Raw genomic sequence first — 25539 nt, forward strand, 5'->3', positions numbered from 1 at the left:
CGGGGGACAGGGTGCGGGGAGCGGGGGACGGGGTGAGGGGGACGGGGTGCGGGGGACGGGGTGCGGGGGACGGGGTGCGGGGAGCCGGGTGCGGGGCGCGAAGCCGGGGGCGGGGCGGGGTGCGTAGTGCAGGGCGGGGAGCGGGGCGGGGCGGGGCGGGGCGGGGAGCTCCGCGGCGGGGCGCGGCGATGGCGCTTCTCCTCTGCGCGTCACGGGGCCCCCGGCGCCCCCCGCCCCCGGGCCGAGCGAGAGCCAGTCGAGCGGCGGCCGGAGTCGGCGAGCGGGGAGGAGGCGGGAGCGCCGCCGCCGCGGGCCGGGACCCGAGCGCAGGGACCGGAGCGCAGCCCCCGCCGCGCTGCCCCCTCGGCCGCGGGGCCCCGCGTGAGTAAGCGGCCCCGGCCACGCAGGCCACCCAGGAGGCCGGGCGGGTGCGCAGCTGCGGGCGGCGGGGGGCGGCGGGCCCCGGGCGCCCGGACCGGCTCCTCCGCGCCCACTTTCCGCCGGGAAAACTTGGGCGCCGCGCCCCGGGCCGGCCCGCACCTGGCTGCGGCCCGTGGGCGCGGGAGGGAGGCCCCGCGGGGGCGGCGGGGGCGGCGGGGACCCGGCCCGCGCCCTCCCGGCTCCGCGCGAGTCCTGGCCGCGGCAGGGGCCCCGGGGCCCCGGGGCCCCGCCCCGGCCGCACGCAGCCCTCGGGTCCTAGTTTTTGCCTCTTCTCCCCGGTGAAATGGAAGAGCGGCGCACCGGGGCGTTGGGGGCACCGGGAACAGCGCCAGGTGTCGCGGAGCCCCCGCCCTGGTCTCAGGTGCGCAAAGCGTCCCTTGTTGTTCAGCTGCTTAGCAGCCCAACTGTCCCCTCTGACGGCTTTTTTTTTTTCATGAGAGACAGAGAGAGAGAGAGAGAGAGAGAGAGAGAGAGAGCCAGGCAGGGAGAGAAGCAGGCCCCATGCAGGGAGCCCGACGCGGGATTCGGTCCCGGTGTGGGACTCGATCCCGGGACCCCAGGATCAGGCTCTGGGCCGAAGGCAGAAGCTAACCCGCTGCGCCACCGGGGATTCCCCCCCCCCCTCTTTGACAGCTTTTATTGAGTGTCTGTCTTGAGAAATTAAAATCTCTGGAAACAAGTGAATTGCCGCAGGGAACGTTTCCTGGGCCGCCCTCTGAGGATCCAGTGCGGTGGGAGAAGTGACTGCGGCTGTTGAACTCGCGTGGTTATTAGCGCCGAAGCGGCAGCAAAGACTCGGGTCGTGCGGGGCTGAACCTGGAGACCCGCCGGGGGCGGCCGCGGGGAGCGTTGCCCGCGGTCCGCTGCCTGCCCTTCCCAGAGCTCGGGGGTCGGCCTAGCGGGGATGGCCAGAGGCCCTGGCCCCGGCCCCTGAGCCGGTGCCCTCAGGCCGGGCGGGGAGGTGAGTGTCGGCCTGCGGAGCGGGGGTGCGGCTGGCGGCGGGGCAGGTGTGCAAGCAGCGCACGCCCGACGTGCCCAGCTCCTGCTCGGTCCCTGGAGACTCCCTGCACTGGAGCCGCCGGTTTGGGCGCGGGAGGTTGTGACCCGGCCCCGCACCAGCATTGCCGCGTCCGCCTCAGGTGTGCCTCCTGGCGGGGAGGCCGGGGACAGCGAGTAGCGAGGGGATGGGGTTCCGTGTGGAAGGTCAATGCAGGGGCGCGGCTCCGCGGGGCTCTTGCCCAGGCCGGCGCGGTGCTGTCTCGGGCAGAGGCAGGAGGCGGCCGGGGAGACTTGGGGGGGCCTGGGGAGAAGTCGCGGCGGCTTACAGGAAGTGCGGGAGGAGGGGGAGCGTCGCCCCCTCAGGGAACGGTGCCCCCCACGGCGGAAGGGCGGGAAGCACAGGGCCCCTGGGGCGAAGGGCCGGAGCCCGGTGAGGTGAGCAGCTGCCAGCGCGCCGCGGCGCCGCACCGGGCGGCCGTGTGGGGAGGTGTCCTCCGGACAGTGTCACACCCGCGTGTCCTCCGGAGGTTTCCTTTCCAAGCAACGGCTGGGTCGCTGTGTGAGAATGGATGTGAGGCGCCGGGAAGGGAGGCAGGGCTGTCCCCAGGGTCTGAGAGGCCCGGTGGCGGGGCTGAGGCCGCGGCCTAGGGTCACACAAGCGCATAGATTCAGGGGGCTCGGGAGTGACTTGCGGACAGCGGTCGCGTGGGCGACTCCGCGCAGCTCCGGGCGGGGGTTCCCTCCAGCCTCGGGCAGGTGCTGCTGCCTCTACAGAAAGAAGGAACAGCAGACCAGGGGCAGATTGTAGAGGAAAGAAAGGTTTGGCTGGTTGAGCCTGAGCTGCTTTCTGGTGCTCCAGAGAAGGCGGCCTCAGCCTGCGGTGGGCCTGTCTGCGGCCTGCGGAGCGCGGGCCCGAGCCCCTGCCTGTGGGGGCGGCCGGCAGCCGGCGGCCCACCTCACCCCGTGTGGGAGCGAGCGCCGCGTGGCGCGGCTGTGCTGTGGGCCGCTGGCGCAGGGCCCTGGCCCTCAGGCGCGGCTCCTGGAAGCGCCCTGGCGAGAGAGGGGCAGGAGAGTGGGAAGGCTTTTCGACCATGAGGGAGTACGGCATAAGTTATATGTGTGAACGGGATGGGGCGAGAGGGCAGGAGAGGACACCTGGAGTCCTCTGAGGTAAAACGTCTGATGGTGCTGGCATGGCGGTATCCAGCGCTCTAACCGACTGTCACCGTCTTACAGAAACATCTTTTGAAGCACATAGGACTGTGCGATTTGAATTCTCACTTGGTAGGTCAGGCAAACTTCATATTTAACTTCATATTTAGAAACACACAGGTAGGAATCCTGCAACAAAGCTGCTGCATGGCTGAGTGGCCCCTGGAGGGAGACTGCTGAGGCCTCATGTCTTTTTTTTTTTCTTTAAGACTTTATTTACTTATTCATGAGAGACACACACACACACAGAGAGAGGCAGAGACACAGGCAGAGGGAGAAGCAGGCTCCAGGCAGGGAGCCGGATGTGGGACTCGATCCTGGGTCTCCAGGATCAGGCCCTGGGCCGAAGGCGGTGCTAAACCGCTGAGCCACCGGGGCGGCCCATGAGGCCTCATTTCTGACCTTGTCACTCCCTCATTTATGGCCTTGCAAGAGTTTCCTGGTCTCTGAAGTGGCACCACACCCACAGGGGGTGTGCTTTATGGTACCCTCTCATGGGCTGCTGTGAGGAGGGCATGTGTGTGTCACGCACAGACACTGTGTACACGATGTGTGCCCAGCCATGGGTGTGCACATGTGTGTGTTGTGCCAGCCTGTGGTGAGCACTCCGTAAGCTCCAGGGCTGCTGGTTTTATTAGGATGATGTCACTTCCACCATTTCCAGATGTAGGATCTGAGAACCGGAGAATTTTGAGAACTTGTACAAGACTGTAGAACCAGTGGCGAAGTTAAGTCTTGGATCCCATTTGCCCAATTCGCAGGCAGAGGTGCCTCTTCCACTTGGCTACTAACACGTGTCGGGGGCTGGGTGCCATATGAAATACATTGTAATAGAAGAATCTGGTCACTGCTCATCAGACTGGAGAAAAACAAACCTTACAGACTTTACCCAAGCAATTTAGAGGTGTATGTTTTGTATTAATTTGCATTGCTTTGCATGTCATTTTATATGCATTCCATAGGCTGGTAATTTTCCTACTGGGATTGAAAAGCTAAAGCTTCAAGTATATGAGATCAAATAAAAATTTTTTTTAAATAATTTTTTTTAAATTTTTATTTATTTATGATAGTCACACACAGAGAGAGAGAGAGAGAGAGGCAGAGACACAGGCAGAGGGAGAAGCAGGCTCCATGCAGGGAGCCCGACGTGGGATTCGATCCCGGGTCTCCAGGATCGCGCCCTGGGCCAAAGGCAGGCGCCAAACCGCTGCGCCACCCAGGGATCCCAAGAGATCAAATAAAATTAATCAGGAATTGAATGCAGCTGGTTTGAAACCTAATGGACCCCTGGGCACGGTGGGCTCGGTGTGGGCTTTTGGGGGAAAGGACTGGATCAATATCTGCTATTTTAGAAGATGTGGGGAGCCAGATATCATTTGATAAAAATGGGTCACATTTTAATATGTAATGAAGCTTGACCTACCGAATATAACACATAGTATGGGAAGCATGGAAGCAGACCAGAGGGGGATTGCCTGCCATATAAAAGGTCAGAAAATGAAGCAGAAATAGAATTTTGCTTTACGAAGCTGAACTAATAAGAATTGCTAAGGCCCAAAAATAAAGGTGGAACTTATGTTTAGCGACATAAAATGTTAGAAAGAGCGTAATCTTAATAATCAATGTGTGTGGTTTTATTTTATTTTATTTTTTTAAAAATTTTTTTAGATTTTTTTATTTATGATAGCCACAGAGAGAGAGAGAGAGAGAGGGGCAGAGACACAGGCAGAGGGAGAAGCAGGCTCCATGCACCGGGAGCCCGACGTGGGATTCGATCCCGGGTCTCCAGGATCGCGCCCTGGGCCAAAGACAGGCGCCAAACCGCTGCGCCACCCAGGGGTCCCTGTGTATGGTTTTAAAACCAGTACATTTCCTAATTTAGACTTACTGGGGAATGGCCATTGTATCTTAGTAAAATCTCAGAAAATACAATTTGTTTTTTCTGAATTACAATTTTGTTTCTTAGAGCACCTGCTCTAGAGAGTGTTCCTGGGCCAGTTGTGTCAGCATCCCCTGGGAGCTTCAAAATGCAAATTCCAAGACCACCCAGGTCTGCTGAATTGGAACCTCTGGGGACAGGGCCCAGTGCTTTTGTTTTAATATTTAGAGCCAGCTTTCCTCCCTCTTGAATGTTTACTTCTTCAGCCTTGACTTTCCATTGCCCTCCTGTGGTCACTAGCTTCTCGCTGTTCTGCTTAACCTCTGGCCTTCCACGCCCTTGTGGAGGGTTGTACCTGAATCGGGACCCATCCCTTTCTAAGAGTGTGCTCGGCTGTCATGTTCCGCAACTTTGTGGTTCTCATGCTGTCCAGGACCGCCCTGATTTGGGTTTTGGTTTGCCTTTGCTGCCTGTAAAAAAAATAAAAATCTTTTGGCAGCCTCATACCCAACAAACTGTGACTCCTCCCAAGCAGACAATCTGCCAGACCTGAACTGTTCCCTACAAATGCTCGTGTTAAACCCCTTTTCTCCATCTGGTACGAGTGCAGTTAATTTCTTGGACCTAAATGTCAGTGTTTGTATTTATCGGCATTAAATTGCATTGCACTAGATTCCAGCCTGTCCAAATCTGTTTGGATCCTCTTTCTGTCCTCTTTCATATAAACCTTCGTGTCCTCTGCTGATTTGCTGATGTCCTGGCCAGAGGAATTAATAACAATGTGAGTATCTTTGTTAGAGGCCTTCCTTGCAGTTAATGAGGCTGAAAAGTTTGGCATCTTTGGCAGTCCTTGTGGCTGACATCTGAAGGATTGTCATCAGCTCCATCATTGTTTGCATTTAAATTACAGCTGCTCTGAAGTATCCCTCATGTGGTTGCTCCAGGAGGACTTTATTCCCTAACTCTATCCTTAGTGTCCCCCCAGCTCCCCAACCCCGCCCAGGACCCCTACAGACCCCAGCAGCACGGGGTCAGGAATCCAAGACTGAGATGATTGCTGCCCTCTCTCTGTCCTGCTTACACCATCAGTTAAGCTGTGTTACCGACACAGCCTGTTTATAGGTACCATAGAGAGTGAGTTTCACCTTATTTATAGTCAGATTAAGATGAATCCAGAAACTTTACGGGGCGCCTGGGTGGCTCAGTGTTTGAGAGTCTACCTTTGGCCCGGGGTGTGACCCCGGGGTCCTGGGAGGGGGCCTGCTTCTCCCCCTGCCTGTGTCTCTGCTTCTGTCTCTGTGTGTCTCTCATGAATACATAAATAAAATCTTTAAAAAAAATTTAAGATAATCAGAAACAAGAAATGTGCCTTGTCATTTCCCTCTGCTTTACCCCACCCCTCACTACCAACCACCAAGCTCTAAACCTCAAGAGCTTTGTGCTAAAGCTCACCTTTAGCCAAGAGAGTTAGGTTATGTAAAACTTCTCTAGTGTGGAATTTTATTCATATAGGATTTTTGAAAAAGTACAGTTAGGTAATATGAGTGCACAAAAAAAGTTTAAAAATGCAGGAAGCTAAACGACTTTATGGCAGGAATGCTTTTAGCCATGGTTGCTAGAGCATGAAAAAGTGCCTGGAATCCTACACTGTTAGGTCATTCAGGATCCTTATGCAGCCCTACTCGAGCCCTCTCTGCCTCCCTCCTCCTGCATCGAAAGACTGGTCTTAAAGCAAACTGCAAAGGTCTCAAAGAAATCGAAACCCGCTTTTCTCCTTCAAGATGCTCCCAAATGCCTTTGATGTGATGTGCCCCCTTGCCATGGCAAGCAAAAAAAAAACAAAAGGTTCCTGGTGCTAAGGGAGCTCTTTATAACCTCAAGTAAATCCCCATGAGTATCTGTACTTGTAGCTCTTTGCTTTCCTTTCGCCTCCTCTCTTTCTGTTTTCTCCAGCCTAGCTAAGGGGGCCGAGATGTGGTGGTCCCTTTGGAGGAGAGCTTCCTGTCCATGTTCAGACTTAGACAGTCGGCCTGTCTGCTCTTGGATGGGTTGGACCTATTTCTGAAAGCTCTGCACTCCTGGAACTCCTCCCAGTCACTTTCCAGACCCAGGAGGCCCGTGGTGGGGTCGCTCGTTCAAGCTGCGGCAGAGGGGGTCGTTGGGGCCGCGACCCGGAAGAACAAGGCCTACCAGCTGCTCTGCTTGCCAGGCCTCCGCCCTCTCCCTTCTGCTCCTCTGCGTCCCGTGGCGCATTTGGAATATTTGCAGTGGGTGCCTTCTCCCCGCCCGCGCCTGCCACCTGAGCCGCCAGGGAGGGTGCCCTGGTCCTTAGCTCCCCAGCGAGTGCCCCGCCCAGCTTGCAGGCAGGCAGGCAGGCAGGCAGGTGTGCTGGCAGGTGCATCAGGGGACAGGAGGGGAGTGACACACAAAGTAGACACCAGTGAGGCTGCAAAGACTAAATGGTGAAAAGAGACGATTATGGAGATTATGAAGCTGAAGGAAGGGATGTGGAACCAGACAAGAGAACCTAAAAAGGAGGAACATAGAATCAATACTATGCCAAGAAAATCCCTGATTAAAGAACCATCTCTTCACGCTAGCTGGTGACCCACCTTTTCTGAGAGATTATCTTTGTCCAAAAATATTCAAATGTATCAAAATAGCTGCGATTTCTTGGGTTGTATTGTCGGGTCACCTAGGACCACACTGTCTCTCCCTGGACTCCTCCAGGCAGGACACTTTCTGGTTGTCTGTCCCTGGATTCTAACCCAGGGCCTCCCTGGGGGTGGTAGGCACACAGTAAACGTTTGATGGATGGATGGGAATCAGTTGAAGGGGGATAAAAGTAGGGTATAAGGATGATGGTATATGTAAAATATATGCCCAGGGGCGCCCCGGGGGCCCAGCAGGTGAGCGTCCGCCTTCAGCCCAGGGCATGACCCTGGGGTCCCGGGATCGAGTCCCACATCGGGCTCCCTGCGAGGAGCCTGCTTCTCCCCCTGCCTGGGTCTCTGCCTCTCTCTCTCTCTCTCTGGGTCTCTCAGGAATAAATAAAATTTTTATTTTTTATTTTTAAAAATTTTTAAATAAATACAATTTTTAAGCAAATCTTTAAAAGTGAGGTGCCTGAATCCCAATGTTAGGCAGAGACTTTTGAGGGCTTTTAGTCCCGCGCACTCCTGTTGACCCCTGTGATTCTTACTTTTAAACAGGAAAAAACGGCTACCCTTTTTGAAAGAGTCAAGCCTACGGAGAAGTTGTAAGACTACTGCAGTGGGCGCAGGAGGCCCGTGGTCCGGGGAAGGGGAGCCCTGGGCCCGGCGCCCTTCCGCCTACGGGGCTGCTTGCTGATGGACCGTGAGGCTTGCTGCTCCTCCGCTAGCCGTGGCCCCTTTACACACTTCGGCCCCTTGCCAGTCCGCTGTTGCCGCCAGAGTGCCCCAGGCGGCGCCTGGCCATGCCAGCATCCATGGGGGCGGGGGCGCCTCCGCCTGGTGGCCAGGCAAGGAGGCAGAGGGCTGACTAGACTGGTGGCAGCTTCTTAGTGAAGTCGGGACTTAAATTCAGAATTATCGGCTGTAAGTTCCAAACCAGTTATGTTGTACAGAGAAGTGTAAAGCGGAGGGTGAGATGCAGGGGGTCAGAGAGGAATGGGGTCAGGCAGGAACGGCAGGGGAGGGGGGGTGCTCAGAACTCAACAGCTTCACCCTACGTGGGTGAAGATAGATAGATAACAAATTATCTACAAATAAGCTCGCAAGAAGGCAGCCTGCCTGCAGGTGCTTTCAGAGATCACGTGGCCTACCCCCTGCTTGTGACTAGAACCATGCACGGTGGAGGTTTGCCAAGAGCTGGGGAGTGCTCCCCCAAACTGGGGTGCACGTGCTGCACACTTTGTGCCAGTATCAGAGTTAATTTGGTAAATCTTCGTGTCTACTCTCCTTCAGATGTTTACCTAAGGCCTCCATCTGCCTCTAAACACAGACAGATGAGACGTTCACATCGCCCGAGACATAGAAGCTCACACTTGACCATGTGCAGGATCATACTGTTGTACAAGTAGTTGTAACCTAGTTTACATTTATGCTCAATCTTGCTTGTGTGTTCATGTATGTGCGTGTGAAGCATCACCATTTTCACATGGTCATCTTTCAAAGTGCATCTTTGTGAAGTTGCTTAGACTTAACAGCGTATTTTACTCATATCACAAGTATGCACAGTGGTTTCCTGCTGCTGGTTCAGTGGTTTGAGGATTTCAGAGCTGAGAGCTCTGATTGTCCCTTGGCCTTTTCTTCATGGTCCCACTATGGCTACTTTAAGTCCAGCCATCACACCAGAGTTCCATGCAGAAAAGTGGGCAAAGGGGAAAAAGGAACAAAATGGCATGCCTGCCCTTGAATCAGGCTTCTGTAAAGAACTTGCCCAGGTACCCCACAGTATCCTGTGCTGACTGTTCCTCTACAATGGAGACTGCCGTGAAAGGCTTTGCAGGGAGCACATTTCTGCCAGCAATGATGTAGGGGTTCTCTTGGTAAAGAAGGGAGGAAGGATGGATAATGGAGAGCAACTGGCTATCTCTACCAGAGCCATAGGGAAAATTCTCACCTACTTGAGTCTTTTTCTGAATTTCATCTCACTGAACTGGTCTGACACCAGTGCCAGACTGATTTAATGATTGTAATGTTATAGTCCGTGTGCAAATCTGAAGAGCCTGGTTTTATACTTGCATTATGTACAGTTGGCGTGTATGTTTGCCTAGATCATTTTTAACTAACCAATCTTTTACTTTTTTATTGTATTAATCTAAAATATAAGCCTTACAGCCATATAGGCTGTATGTGTGTGTATATATATATATATATATATATATACATATATATATATATATATATGTAAGCCTGTATGTTGAGATGCGTTATCTTAATTAAAACCCTTGCTAGAATGCATCCTTGTAGGAGATGCCAACTGGAGAGCTTCCTGGAGTCATTTCTAGATTTGACTTCTGGAGACATTTTACATGAAATCCCAGCCTTTGAAATTCCTATTTGTCAGAATTTTTTCAAAGCACTGCAGATTTTATTTGTTCCACCCCTTTATCTTAATTTTAAATTCCTGGGTCTTTTTTGTGTCTATACACACGCACACAAGCTCTCAGGACAATATGTACATTTTAAACCAAGAAACATAGATCTTTATGAAATGACAAAGTCATGCCAGGGTAGCCGGTCTTGGATTTTTCTGTGAAAGTGCAGAAGGAGATTGAAGTCTCCCCCTCAGCTTCCCACCACAGCAACAAAACACAGAAAACAAAGGTGCTTTCCTGATGATTTAAAATGGAGTGTGTCTAATCCGTTCATGGAGAGTGTGGCCTGGCCTTAAGCCATCTCTGCCATCCATAGTCTGCCTTCACATCTGTTTATCCCTGTGCTGCCTCTGGGATGTACTTACGGACATTCAACATTCTACTTTAAGTGCACACATACAAATCAGAATTACTGTACCTAACCTTTGAGGAATTAATTTTGGCCAGTATAAAATATGGAGTTATCCATATGATACCAAATAAGTGCTTCTAGAAACTTCAGTGGGAGGGAGGGGGTGCCAACCTAGGGTGGGGAAAGTTTTTTTCTCTTTCTAGCACACTAAACATATATTTTCAAGAAAGACACAAATGTCTCTCTGTTCAGTTTTTCTTCTTTATAGAAAAAGAAGCCAAGATAGTCTCAACCCACATTTTACATTTAGAACATAACAAATTTATTTTGGTTCTATATTGTGTCCAGCTAAATGTGGAAGGCGGAGAAGAGAAGAACCTAAGAAAGGAATGTAATGTTGCTGTTCATCAAGCTTGAGAGGCAGAGGTCAAATACACTAATCAACCTTTTTTTTTGGTAACCTTTTATATCTAAAAAGGAGGAACAACATTTTATTTTTGAAATCCCATCCTTTTTTTTTTTTTTCATGAAAAAAGCCCTTAATGTTGTGCAACATGTAATGACAGTCACAAACTTACAAAATAGAAACTTCATTCCATAGGGTCATTTATGGACCTTTAGACTTCCTGCTAAAGACTTAGCCTTGTAGTTTTGCACAGCGAGGTACACAATCAGCTTTTGATGTTTGCCCTCTGGACCAGATGCAACAAAGCCAGAACCACGTTGGTTTCTTCTCTTTTTTTTGTGACTATAAAAAAAATTGGCTGTTTCTGCACTTTTCTTTTCTTTTTCTTTCTTTCTTTCTTTTTTTTTTTTTTTTTTTTTTTTTTTTTTTTTTTTTTGCTGCAGCCCAGATCTCTGATGACCTTGAGGGATCGCCATCTGGTAAATACATCCTGATGTGGGTTGCTCATTTCTCATATGACTTTAAATGACCCCATAAAGTGTCTCCATAAGTGTCTCAAAAACTAAGACACTTCAGTGAAGTTACTAGTTGGTAGAATTACAAGCAGGTGTTTGACAAACTCATGTTCCTGCCCAGCATTTTCATTCAGGCCTTTATTGTCAAAGGTGGTGAGTATAGCATTTGCACTTGTAAAGACAGGTGTATGTCTTCAGGAACAGTATATGCACTGGACGTTAACAAAAAAAGAATGTTGTCAGGGAGTGAAAAAAATAATTACAGCGTCAGAATGTGGGAAATAATGCATGGGCCATTTCAGAAAAAGAAAACTAAACCATAACGTATGGACTCTTTCCCAGTTTTCCCAAGAACCATTCCTCTTGTAGAGGTCCTGGGACCTGACATTGCATACCAAAGATGTTTTCTGTATCCCTTTCATATGCCTGTGTTATAGGACCTTCATGATAGCATTGTGGGATAGAGAGACTATTATCCCATTTAACACATGGGAAGTAAGCACGTGCCCAAGATTAAATGACTTGCCAGGGTGATTTGAGTTGGGTTGGGTTTTGTTTAAGGATTTTATTTATTTATTTGAGGAGAGTGAGCACTCCCAAGAGCATGAGTTGGGGCGGGGGGAGGAACAGGCATGCTCCACACTGAGTGCAGAGCCCCACAAGGGGCTTGAGCCCACATCCCCCAAGATCATGACCTGAACCAAAACCAAGAGTCAGAGGCTCAACCAATTGAGCCACCCAAGTGCCCCAACTTGAAGAGTTTTTGATGGCACAGCCCACACTAGAACTTAGGTCTTCTGACTTTGTTGCACTGAACAACTACCCTGTGCCAGTTAGGTATGTACCTGGAGCTGGAGGTGGAGCAGGAGCAAGGTCTGTCAGGGACGCAGAAATAAGCAAAGTTACTGCTGCTGTGATGAGTGGATGGAAGAAAACAAGGAGTTCAACAGTCAGGAAAAAGACTAGAGAGGGGTAATCAGAGAAACCCTGAGGAAAGGACATTTCTCCTATAGCTTGAAGGACAGAGAGGAGCCAATAACTCCAGGATCCAGAGAAAAATGGTCTGAACATGAGCAGAGCACGTGCAAGGATCCTGAGGGAGGAAAGAGACCACTGTTATAGAAACTTCTAGAAGAAGAGCAGAATAAGATGAAGTTGGAGAGGAAGGTATGGACAGGAACTGGCTGGGCCTTGTGGCATGGAAAGGATTTCTGATTTTATTCTAAGTGCAATGAAACACCAATGAAGGTTTTTAAGTGTACGGAGTGGGACTAGGGAGGAGAGCAGTCTGATTTATGTGTTTAAACGATCTTTTTGGCTACAGTACAGAGAATGGATTACAGGGACACAAGGGAGGCTAGTGAGGAAGTTATTATTTTTTTTTTTAGAGGCAAGAGCTGATGATGGCTTGGCCTATGGTGGTTCCTGTGGAGTGGGAAAGTGTGGGTAAATTCAAAACACATTTTAGGTGTAGAACCAACAGGATTCTACTCTCGCCATGGGGTTGGAAAGGCATCCTGGCATTGTGGTTAATACTGGAGGCTCTGAAATTGGCCAGAGTTGAAAATGCTGTCTTTCACATACTAGCTATTTATCCTCAGTAACTCATTTTCCTAATCTGAAAAAATGGGGGCAGTGATGGGGAGAGGGTGCTAAAGAAAGAGATAAAGAGATAATTAACTTCGTAGTTTTATTGAATGGAATAAATAATACAACTAGTTTTAGTGCTCGGTATAGACCATTAGGAAATGACAGGAATGTGTCCACTGCATCTGGTCATGATGAGTTTCATTGACTTGGACCTGAACAGTCTCAGTGGAGGTGGCAGTGGAGCCAGGCTGGACTGAATGCCACCATGAGGGGTCTAGCTATTGGGGAATAGAAGTCCCCACACTGGGACTCTGTCTAGTCCCTTGTTGGGGAGCTGTTGGATGTACAGACATGTTTACAATGGACTACACATATTCCTGGCATCCCAAGAGTGAAACACCATTAGATGATGGCTAAGACTGTGTTTTCATCTAGAGAAGGAGGAATTTGGACTCCGTTACTATTAAACTCCTTGTCAGTTCTAGGATTTTGCTTCTAGATTTCCTCAGGAATTGTGGGATAATTAAGCTTTGGTGAAGAAGGCCCAGAAAAGTAAATTCTATTATTAAAATGGTTTGTTTGTTTTTTTTCCTATAGAAAACCATGTTGACCTCAGAAGTTGTTTAATTCCTAACAATTTACAGACACAGTTTAGAATAGGACTTATTCACAGTAGGTTGTGAAGTGAAAGAAATAGGTAAGACAGGGCCTCTATGGTAAGACTTCTTGTTAAAAAGCAAGCCCACAGAGGTGTGTCTTTATTGAAAACACTCCGGAAGGACATAAGGGCCACAGAACACTTTTGCCAGGCGGTGGATTACTGGTGAGCTTTATTTTCCTCTTGACACATTTCTGACTTTCTCATTTTTTTTTTTTTAATGAAAGTGTTTTCCTTTATTCACAGAGAATGGAAAAGCATTTCCTTTTCCTTCTTGAGCTCATAACAACTTAGTATTGGAGGGCTTGTCTTCCCTTCGTTATGTATTTCTGACTGACAGTCATGCCATTCCTGTGTTTTACATGGTTGCTGTTTACCTACTTACTGTCTGATCATTACTTGCCTTGCCAGTTTCCCTCTAGAACAATGAGAATGTAAGGTCATCTGGGCAAGGAACTTGCCTTTCTGCTCCTTTACAGGCTCTTCAGGTGCTGTGGGGGTGTTAAGGAAAGGCATCTCTGCTGAGTCATCCTCCCACTAATGGGCCTACTCTGCAACTTTCACTTGGTTTGGTGATGAGCGAGTCATCAAGGGGAGAATCGATGACCTTATTGAAATCAAGGAGCTACAGTAGAAGGACCTTAGCTTATTTAACTAGATAGGGTGGGGGGTTGTTTGTTGTATTTTTAGTGAGCTCATCTTTATATTAATGTTCTTGAGTGATCATTCTTCTTTGTAAAACCTTAGGAAGACACCAAATCTTGATGTTTCTAAATCAATAAACTCTTCAAATCCTATTTTTCACACTAACATGTAGTGATGCCAAGTTTAAGAATTTAAAGGTTGCCCACAGAGGGAATATTCTTCACGTGGAGAGAGATTTCACCCAGAAAGTTGTCTAAACCCAAACCGTGTGACTGGCCACTACCAAAACAAGTAAATCAGTAAGTAAACTGTCAGTGATGGGATATGAGACAAGAATTCGTAGGATGAGCCACCTTGGTTTTCCTGCAGTGGATTCCATGGCGGAAGGACTGACTGGAGGCTCTCCTGAGCAGCCCCTGTATTGCCCAGCCCCTGACTGCAGGGCCGGAAGGTTCCTCCCCCAGCCTCGCTCCAGGCAGTTCTCAGTGTACTCAATCCCGGTGACCGGTGACCGGGTGGAAGATCTCAGGGCTAGGGGGTCGGCCCTGCTTCAGCTTTAGGACAGATAAGAAACAGCAGTCAGAAATCGGAGTCAAGGACTAAAACTACTGTGGAAAGCTTTATGCTCCGAGAAGCAGGGTTACCTAGAGGGCTAAAGGGGCATCTCTGGAGCCAGATTCTCCCAGTTCAGATTTCAACTAAGGGGGGGGGGGGTCCTAGCTCTGTGTGACCTTGGGTGATTTCTCAATCACGGCATGTTTCGGTTTCCTGTCTCCTAAAAGAAAGAGAAAGGTAGTACTTGCCTCCTTGATCTGCTGGGGGGATCGCACACATGCAGCGGCCTTAGAACATCGCCCCACGCGAGGACACTGGTCAGTGGTCCCACATTCATCATGATGATGATACTACATTAATAAAGAGCATTGGGGAAAAAAATAAATAAGGAGCATTGGGGATCCCTGGGTGGCTCAGCAGTTAGCACCTGCCTTCGGCCCAGGGCGTGATCCTGGGGTCCCGGGATGGAGCCTGCTTCTCCCTCTGCCTGGGTCTCTGCCTGCCTTTCTCTCTGTGTCTCTATCATGAATAAATAAATAAAATCCTTTATAAAAAAAATAAAGAGCACTGCATGCAGGCACTCGGGCACGAATTCTAAAGCATTGAATCTATGTCAAAACTTGGGGGTGGGGAAGAGAGGATAGATGATACAGGAGAATCAGGTCTGGGCAGGATCTTGAAGCAAGTTGGGGAGGAGGGGGAGGAGGAAGGGGAGGAGGGGGAGTGGATGAGAAGGAGGAGGGGGAGGAGGGGTCGGGGGCTCAGAGGGGCGGGGGGGGGCTGGGGGGCCGGGGGCTTGGGGGCTCGGAGGGAGCCGGGGGCTCAGAGGGCTCGGGGGGTTTGGAGGGGGCCAGGGGTTCAGGGGGCCGGGGAGTTTGGGGGGGCCGGGGCCACAGCACCTGCAAATGTGCACGGCAGCCCCCTCTTGGGGCTAAGCTAGGCCATACTGGGTCCTTCCCTGTCAGCCGCCCTCCTCCCTGGGCTGATGCTCCATCCTCCGGCTTCCCGGCACCGCCGAGCAGGTGCCTCGGGGCCTCGGTGGGAAGAGCCTGCGGCCCTGCTGCCACCCAGGTGACCCCCCCACCCCCCCATCACTTGGCTACCTGTGCCTTTTGCAAGCCTGCTGTTTCTTTTAAGGCTGTGAACAGTGCCCAGAAGGGCCGAGTAAACAAGAGAATTTGCGGAAAAGGCTTCATTCAACCACTTTGTTGGGTTTTCATTGAATTGCCCAAACAGGCCTTCTTCCAGCTGAGCCCTAGATCCGCAGCTCCCCCGGGCCGGGCCGGCTCCACCCTCCACTCTGCACTGGCTTCCTCTTTGCGCAGGTGGGTGGGAGGCACCCCTTCCCCTGGGGGGGCACCTGTTTGTAAAGCACTTATTAGACCACTTCCTGGCCGCAGAACACCTGCCTGCATCCTGCTCACGGGCCTTTTAAAGGGAAGGAGCTGGGTTGGGTGTTTGTAGAAAGTGATATCGCTGCCCCAGCCCCCCCCCCCCCAGGAGCAGTGTGGTCAGGGACTGCAGCCTCACCCCCGCTGATCAGATCTCAGGAGCACCCCCAACCTCCCCACCCGCGGCCTGCAGAGGGGGGCAGGGAGCCAGTGCCAGAGCGGTGCCCCCCCAACCCTCTGCGGCTCCCCGTGGGCCCGTGGGTGTCACACACAGGTTCTGTCCCCAGGAGAGCAGAGCCACCATTAGGAACTGTGGGCTCGGACTTCCTGGGGCTACGCTCCCTGTGATGCTCTCACCAAGCGCCACAGTCCCTTTCAGGATTTGACAAAAGCTCATTAACCAAAAGGCTTGCACCTCCTCTTTTTCCTTACTTGGGGAAGGAATGCTTTGGGTCAAAGGAATATCTGGCCGTGGTAAGCAAGGGAAGGGGTTTTGACTTGGGACAGGGTGGCACTGGAGGGCTGCCTGGTTCCCCTGATGACCCCGGTTGACCCCTAGACAGACAAGCACTCCTCCTTAAAGATGCCCAGAGTAGGAAAGGAGATGAGGAATTCAAGAGCCAGATGCCAGGCTGGCCCAATTCCCTCCCTTGTTCCTTTAGAATTCCAGCCTGTCCCTGCCTGGTGAAGCCCAGACATGGGAACGTGGGACCCAGGGTTGGTTTCCCCAGGACTTCTCAGAGCTCTGAGCTGCTGGCTTCCCCCCCTGGGCAGGGGAGTCCAGCCCGACTCTCCAGGCACCAGACTGGAAGTGTGGGGTCCAGGTTTTCTGAAGAAGGACAGGGGAAGTGGGGCTGCAAGGAGCCCTTGAAATGGGTGACAGGACAGGGAGTCAGCCTTTGCCGTTTTACGTATGTGTGAAGATGAGATAGTAAAATGGTGCATCATAAACACCATGACAACTCTGGAAGACTTTGTGGACCTTTTCAGAAATGTAAGGGGATCTTTTCATTTTACTACTGTGGTATCAGAGGGAACTATTAAACTGATGCTAAGTAGAGATGCCATGGACCAGGGAAGGGAGAAAAGACAAAGCAAAAATTTACTTTGGGTGGATTAATTCTGGCCATTTATGTAAGTCTCTTTCTTTCTTTCTTTTTTTTTTTTTTTAAGATTTTATTTATTTACTCATGAGAGATACACACAGAGAGGCAGAGACACAGGCAGAGGGAGAAGCAGGCTCCCTGCAGGAGTCAAATTTTATCATAACACCTGCATCTAAATGCGTGCTCCGGCTTCTGGGTTGTGGTTTGTGTGGCCTTGTGCATTGGTAGTCAGTTTTCCCACGCTCTGTAATGACTGGCAGGACCCTTGGCCTTGAGCCTGAGTGGATGGAAAGACCTGACAAACGGACCCAGGGCCATGAGCCTGACTGGGATTCCATGGATGCTGATTTGGTTTATGGGGTTGGAGAAGAAGGGGTGGATTTGGGCATCTGGAGGAGATGACCTGATCATTGTGGGTGTGAGGGAAATGGAAGAGTCGGATGCCTCTCAGATTTCAAGCTTGGGTCAGTGAGTGGGTGGTCTCACCATACACGGACACAGAAAACACAGGAGAGGTGAAGATGTCAAGTTCCGTTTTGGACTTATTTGAGGTTGGGGGCCTGAAGAACGTTTGGTGGAGATGGGGAAGTGTCCATCAAGCAGCCGGATGTTCATGTCAGAAGTTTGGGCAGCCAGCGAGGCCTGGAGACAAAGGTGTTGGCAATATATGTGGGGAAGCCAAAATCTAGACGGCTAGGGCAGTGGTGTGTGAAGAGCAGAGAGAAATAGGACCCCGGGGAAACCCACAGAGGGGAGACTGAGATGTTACTAGCTGGGGGGCGAGGGGGCCAGTTTCTGTGGATAGGTGGTGTTCTTTAATGGAAGTGATTCCAGTGACGGTGAATGAGGGTCGGTCCTTCCCAGGAGATCTATTTCAATTGACCTGTGAAGAAGAAATCTATCAAAATAAATCACGTTCAAATTGCTTATTAACTCTCTCTTAAAAAACTAGGAACAATGATTATGTCCTTATTAGATTTATTGAGATGCTAAGAAATTGCACACAGGCTCCTCAGTCCTCCCCAGGTCTCAGGATTTGAGCCTCTTTGAAGTAGCCCTATGAACTCAGCTGGTTCTCCTGCCCTCAGACCTTGGGAGAGTGCTTCCTGGTTCTCCCTTCCTGCTGCTCCCAAAATAAACTCGTCTGTGCCCTCTGTTTGATTAGCCTGTTTTTATCTGGGGAAAAAAAGAAAGTGATATAATCATTTTTTCAAAATTCAAATAGTACAGAAGGCTATTCAGTGATATGTAAATCCATCCTACGCAGGCCCGTAATCCTCCTTCCTCTCTTACCCTGCCCTGCAAAGCAGCTCCTGTTCCCCCTGTCCTGTATATACAATATCCTTCTGGAAATAGCCAGCTACCTGCCTTTTTGTAAATAAGGTTTCATGGGAACACAACCAGGCCCTCTGGCTTACATATTATCTGTGGCTGCTTTCCCACTACCATGGCAGAGTTGAGTAGTTGTGACTGAGGAAGGAGTTTGCAAACATGGACTCTTTGTGTGTAGATACTGTTTGTATCATCTGTTTTTGACACACGTGAGCACACTATACCTAGTCAAGAATTTTGCTTGCTTCTCTTTCACAGTGTATCATGGAGGTTGTCCCACAGGGGCACACGGAGATTTGTTTCAGACTTTATAGTTGGATGTAATTGACCTATACCTCATTGGTGGAACAGATAAGGGAACTCTCTGGGGTCTCTTCTTATACAGGTACTAATCCCATCAAAGAGGGCCCCAGCCTCATGATTTAATCATTTCCCAGAGCCCCTACCTCCTAATGCCATCATGCTGGGGCTTAGGGTTCACATATGGATGGGAATCACATAAAGGTTCAGTCTATAGCAGTGGGGTTCACTGGACTTTCCCCATCTGACTTCAGATCTATATCTAATAAGGATCTGAAGATAGACTCAAGACGAGTGTTCCTTTTAAGCTCAGATAGGCCATATGCATCTCCACTGACCCCTTCCTGACATCTAATTCTGTAGATTAGATGCCCATTTCTGCCCAAGCCACAGTAATCTCTCCCCATATATGCTAAGCAGAAATGCAGACAGTAAAAGTTACACAGTACCTATAGTTTAGCAGTTTACATAATTGGCCATTATATCTGGTAACCAACAGCTCTCAAAATTCAGGTATACTTAACACAGAACACCACAAAATAGCACCATTCTATATATTCTCATTCCCTTATTTCTGGATTCTCATAAGGGTGAGAACCTTGTTTTATCTACCTGGAGGCCCAGCATTCTGGTTGGCATGTAAAAGGTACCCAGTGAATTTTGATTGAACTGAACTAATTTTATCAGTTCTCTTTCTCTTATTTCAACTGAATTATTCCTCTTTCCTCCTACAGAATGAAGACATTCAAATGTTGTTTTAAATACCCAGCACAGCAGAAAGTTTTTATCTTATTTGTAACTCTGTGGCTGTTCTCCTTGCTGAAGCTTCTAAATGTGAGAAGCCTCCTCTTCCCTCAGAGAGGCATTTACTTGGTTGAAGCCTTCCTGAGTACCTCGCCTTTTGTAAGGAACAGATACACCAATGTGAAGAATGAAGTCCAGTATGAAGTTAACTGTTCAGGTATCTATGAACAGGCACCTTTGGAAATTGGCAAGAGTCTGGAAATAAGAAGGAAAGACATCATTGACTTGGATGATGAGGATGTTGTGGCAATAACGAGTGATTGTGACATTTATCAATCCCTAAGAGGGTACCATCAAAAGCCTGTTTCAAGGGAAGAGAAGAGCTTCCCAATAGCCTATTCTTTGGTTGTTCATAAAGACGCCATTATGGTTGAAAGGCTACTCCATGCTATATACAACCAGCACAATATCTACTGCATCCATTATGACCACAAGTCACCTGATATCTTCAAATTTGCCATGAACAATTTAGCTAAGTGCTTCTCCAATGTTTTCATTGCCTCCAAATTAGAGACAGTGCAATATGCACACATTTCCAGACTCCAAGCTGATTTGAATTGCTTATCTGACCTCCTCAAGTCCTCAGTTCAGTGGAAATATGTTATCAATCTGTGTGGGCAAGATTTTCCTTTGAAGTCAAACTTTGAATTAGTGTCAGAGTTGAAGAAACTCAATGGAGCAAATATGTTAGAAACAGTGAAACCCCCTAACAGTAAAATGGAAAGATTCACTTATCACCATGAACTCAGACAAGTGCCTTATGAATATGTGAAGCTACCGATAAGGACAAACATCTCCAAGGAAGCCCCCCCTCATAACATTGAGATATTCGTTGGCAGTGCTTATTTTGTTTTAAGTCGAGCATTTGTTAAATATATTTTCAACAACTCCCTGGTTAAAGACTTTTTTGTCTGGTCTAAAGATACATACTCGCCTGATGAACATTTTTGGGCTACCTTAATTCGAGTACCAGGAATACCTGGGGAGATTTCTAGGTCAGCCCAGGATGTGTCTGACTTACAGAGTAAGACCCGCCTTGTCAAGTGGAATTATCATGAAGGCCTTTTGTACCCCCGTTGTACTGGCTCCCACCTTCGAAGTGTGTGTATCTTTGGAGCAGCAGAATTAAGGTGGCTTATAAATGAAGGACATTGGTTTGCTAATAAATTTGACTCTAAGGTGGACCCCATCTTGATTAAATGCTTGGCAGAAAAGCTTGAAGAGCAACAGAGACAATGGATTACCTGGTCTTCAAAAAAGTTATTTATGGCTAAAAATCCCATGATCGCATCATGATAAAATCATGATAGAAATAAGGTATCTGATAAATAGAGCTAATATGGACTTGTGTGCTATACCAGGCCCAGTACCATTCGAGCTTAACCTTCTCGTAGTTTGAGGGCCATCCAAAATTACATGCACAAAGGCGACAAGTAACCTGCATTTGGTTGGGTGTTTTTATGTTTGTTTTTCCTTGTAATCGTATGGAGCTAAATCAGAAATCTAAAAGTCAGTCATCAGATAGTTACTGAGCTCCAACTGTATGTCAGGTACTTTTACAGAAATGTTAGGAATTAAATCCAAGTTGTAATGAGTTAGACAAGGCCTTCAAGGCTTGCCATAGTCACACGGCAACCTTAATATCTTAAGTTTTCCACATAGCGATCAAGATTCTACTGAAAAGCTGTTGGAGTGTGGGATAATCACATAACCACTGAAAACAACAACTTCAGGATAGTGTTTAAGTATGATGACCAACACTTCACTGTCTCTTAATTCAACTCCCTAGACTTTTAACCGTTACTAGAAGGAGAAACTCCACTACCTCAGGAAAGCTCAAAGAATCGTCCAATTTCCTGCTTACCAAAGCATAATTTACCTTTTAGTGCCTCACTCTTTCAATTCAGAGTCAGAAGACTCTGTTGGCGGGGCATTTATAGTGTAGGATGTTAGAGAGGCTGGGTAGGGGGTAAGGGGATTGGGACAGGTGGTGCCTGAAGACCAACAGGGATTTATAGGACTTTTGCATCATGTTACACGATGGTTTCATGAATGGTCTCCTTTTTAATTCAATGAATTCTTTAAAACACATTTACTGATTCAAAATAAGAACTTGATTAATAGCTCAAAGTATCACACTCCTAAACTTTAAACCTAAATCTTCTAGCTCATAGATTATCATTTTATGTAAGTTGTTTACAATAGAATTAGTATAATTTTGTTTTATGGAACCAGTAGGCTAAGAGTCACTGAATTTTCTCAAAATGGTTGTGTAAAATATGACAGCTCTTTAAGTTAGCTATTATGGTCACTTTAAAATTTCTGCTTACATCTCCAGTAACTATCCAAGTAGAATCCAAACTTAAATTTATGCAAGCTCTAAGCACGCTGAAGTCCTTTCACCTTAGATACAAGAGAGAAAAAGTTAACTTTCTTAAGGACTTAGCAAGAATATTCATTAGTGTTATTTTGTAAAACCACTTTAGAAAACTACCAAATGAAACAAATAGACATCTATTTTAATGTCACTGTATTGTGCTGGAGGGACAGGAGCAGGGTCCCGAGAGCAGGTTGTAACATTTTTTATGTGTCTTAAGAGATCCTGGAGCTCATGTAAAAGTTTCTTGCTGATCTTACATTTCAGTGTCTGCCCCAGTATCTGCATAACAGTGTAGTAATGAAGGCCAAAAGGAGAAACTATTTGGAGGACTAAAGTATTTAAGTATTTTTTTAATTGTCTGTGTTCTACATGTGAAATGCACCTTGCTTGTTTTGAAGTGTAGGATACTGTCAAGTGGCACCACTTCTCTCCCTTTTTTCTCTGGAACCCGTTTTCTTACTCTTCCCCCCCCCCCCTTCAAATTACTTCATTCTCCAGAAAACGGCTATGACCAAGCCCCTGTTCTTAAAAAGAAGTAACTTGGGGATGCCTGGGTAGCTCCGTTGGTGAAGTGGCTGAGTCTTGGTTTTGGCTCAGGTCATGATCTCAGGGTTGTGACATGGAGTCTCACATGCGGCTCCATCTCAGTGAGGAGTCTGCTTAACATTCTCTCCCACTGCCCCTCCCCCCCAAAACAAATAAGTCTTTTTAAAAAATGATAAATAACTGTTGGATAGAGTTAAGTTATGCAGAAGATATTTACCAGTTTGTTAGCATGTGTGACTGTGACAAGCTAAATCATTTTGGTCTCTATGAACCTCAGTTTTCCTGGTCTTTAAAATACTTGGATATTGGAATGCCTGGGTGGCTCAGCGGTTGAGTGTCTGCCTTTGGCCCAGGGCATGATCCCAGGGTCCTGGGATCAAATCTCCATCGGGCCTGCTTCTCCGTCTGCCTATATCTCTGCCTCTCTCTGTGTGTCTCTCATGAATAAATAAACAAAATCTTTAAAAAAAACAAAATACAATACTTGGATGTCTACCCTGGCTTCGTCACACATTTGTGTGCGTGCGTGTGTGTGTGTGTGTGTGTGTGTGTGTCTAAGAATCTGAAATAGTATGTAAACTGGTTTGAAAATGGAGACAAACTATTGACAATAAATATCAGAGAGTAGTTTTTTAAAAATTTTTCTTATGATAGTCACATACAGAGAGAGAGGCAGAGACATAGGCAGAGGGAGAAGCAGGCTCCATGCACCGGGAGCCCAACGTGGGATTCGATCCCGGGTCTCCAGGATCACGCCCTGGGCCAAAGGCAGGCACTAAACCACTGCGCCACCCAGGGATCCCAAGAGTAGTCTTCTTATAAGGCTCCACTCCACCCCACTCCATTGTGAGACTTAACCATTTACCTCTTCTGGAAAATCTTTGAAATACAAAAGAAGCCACAATGGCAGGAGTGACTTCTGTAAATAAATCCAGGTACAAAGAAAACCCTGTTACTTCATCGGGGGTTCTTTTTAAGCCAATAGGATTAGCAATTTGATCCAGTGGCATTGATCAATCTTTCCTACCTTCTAGGCCTAAATACATAAGGTCCCGCTGAAATCTTGGTTTTTATGCCTGTGGCTATCAGAATAAGTATCGATCTCCTGGTCCAGTATCTTAGCTCCTCATGAGAAACAATTCTATCCCTTGTTAATTGGGAAATTTTCCAGTTATTAATCACTTTCATGCCATATTCAAATGAAACATAGCTCCACAAAGAGGTGGCAGTGCCTTCTTGTCCCCATTAGCACATTTCTGGGATTCAATTCAACATTTCGGGGAGCTTGTCAGGTCATCTCTTTTGTCTTGGGAATCCTAGGGTTTCCTTACATGTCTTTGAACCTCTTTCAGACCTGATTTTTCTGCTAAAACCTCTTGGTATGGTTTTTTTCTGGTCTAGAAAATGTCCTACAGTCTGTGTTTTAAAATCATTCTTTGCATAGTATTTAGTGAATCTAGAGTCTAAGTTATTTGGCAATGAAACCAGGACCTTGAAATTTGTAACTTATATTAGATATTAATAATGAAAGAGCTACTAAAGTATATCTACATTATGTGAATAATCTATAACATTATAATATTTAAAGATCAATGTTGCTGCTATTGTTAATGTTTTGGTTATTCTAAGCAAAATATATATATATATATATATATATATATATATATATATATAGTTTAAATTTACAGACTTAAATTTGAAGATTTCTCTTGCCTTCTAGAATATGAATATTATACATACTTATATATATTTTGACATTTCATGAAAAAAAATGACAATCTTTTTTGGGAGTGGAAAGTGAATGTACTATGTGTATGTGACATCTGTTTTTACTGTTTTTTTTTTTTTTTTACCATTTTGAAAGACACACTTCCCATTATATGAGTTTTAAATAGAGTGGTGTTGCATTTTGGTATTTTGCTGCTAGGAGATGCTAATTCTCTAGTATTGTAAATTAAAATGTGCTCTGAAAACTAAACCCCTGGATTTTGTGATGTTTCCTTTCTCTGGCTGTACTGGTTTCCCACAAAGCCTCTTTTAATTTATGACACTTGCCCAATACTGGAAAAGCACGGTTAATTTCACTTCCGGGTAAAAGAATTCATTGTGTATATTATACACAAAATATGGGTACCTGAACTTGAGTTGTTTAATTTGAAGGAATCTTTCAGGATCTCCGTCTTCAGTCTCCTTCAGATTGACTTTTCTTCTAAGATGAGTTAGTGAGACAAGTATTTTTGTTTGCTCTATTGCTTTATGGAAGTTATGTATAGGATAGGTTGAGATTTTCATCTTGGGTCCCTCGGTCCCTGGAGAATCAAGATTCTTCTTCTGTCCACACCAGGACTCCTGTCTTGGTGTGAGTCCCCTTGACTGCCTGTCGTTCCACCAGGGCCCTCAGGTTTGGTTGGTGGCCGATTCCTCATGAACTTCTCTTGTGTTCTGAATAACACCACCTTTACCACCTTTCCTACCTCTACTAAGCTAAGGACTATTTGACATCACTGAAACCTATGCCTCCCACCCTCTCTAAAAAATCATTCTGGCCAGTTTTCCTCTGTCACCCTTTCTAAAGCTGGAAGAGTCACCAACCTCCCTAACTGGCAAGGAGTATGCATGTCATGCTCACAAATCACAATCCATCCCAAGGAGTAAGGCCATTTTGGGAATCTTAAACATATTAAAATTTAACATTTACTCTTCACCTATGGTTAATTCTTGCTCTTGCCAAACTGGACAACCATGCAAATCCACAGTAATCTTATGGAAGGATTTGGACAGTTTTTGGAAGTGGTTGGGGGTAAGGGGTATTCGGCATCATACTTTAGACCTGTGGGCTTGATTGCTAGATAATCAGGTCTATCTATATATTTTTTATTTCCTTTGGGATCTACAAATCTACACATGAATTAGGACAACTGCTTTCTCATTTCATGAAAATGATTATGCAGAAACCCTGGCAGGAGAGAGCAGATGATTGCAAATTTATTCCCACTCCTAGAAAAAATATTCCTGAGTGGATGCATAACAGCTCGAGCTTTGCTTCGAAGACTAATGAACAATGTATCAACACAAATGGGTATGTTCACTATTCGCCTGGCCTCAGATGTGGCTTTCAAATAGAGCAGCAGAGTCCTTTCTGGGAATACCTGGGATTGAATCATGGAGAAGACAAACAGCCAGAAGAGAATTTGAGGAAAAATTATGGTCAGTGATTTGTGTGAATTTATTTTACTTTTTTTTTTGGTCATTGTTGCCATTGTTTCTTATAGCATAAAAGAAATGTGTAGAATAATCATGTATATTCATAATTCTAACATCCTGATAAAACCATTATAGTTCTCT

General features: G+C 47.4%; 1 protein-coding gene across 11 annotated transcripts in view; it reads left to right on the forward strand.

The window, feature by feature from the left end:
• The window catches only part of GCNT4 (glucosaminyl (N-acetyl) transferase 4), a 49924-nt gene extending 25752 nt beyond the window's left edge, over positions 1 to 24172 (forward strand). For 2 of the 11 annotated variants that reach the window (XM_041751904.1, XM_041751907.1), the window contains one exon: positions 19199 to 24172. In XM_041751904.1, coding sequence (XP_041607838.1) covers positions 19200 to 20564 — 1365 coding nt within the window. In that variant the 5' untranslated portion in view covers position 19199 and the 3' untranslated portion in view covers positions 20565 to 24172. Of the gene's footprint in view, positions 1 to 160; positions 386 to 731; positions 803 to 2685; positions 2725 to 15472; positions 15661 to 18427; positions 18550 to 19198 lie in introns of those variants that run through there. The other 9 variants (XM_041751898.1, XM_041751909.1, XM_041751908.1 and 6 more) reach the window with 9 other exon arrangements.
• Positions 24173 to 25539: the final 1367 nt, after the last annotated feature.

The sequence above is a fragment of the Vulpes lagopus genome, chromosome 4 (assembly GCF_018345385.1).
Source record: "Vulpes lagopus strain Blue_001 chromosome 4, ASM1834538v1, whole genome shotgun sequence".
NCBI classification, from domain to species: Eukaryota; Metazoa; Chordata; class Mammalia; order Carnivora; family Canidae; genus Vulpes; species Vulpes lagopus.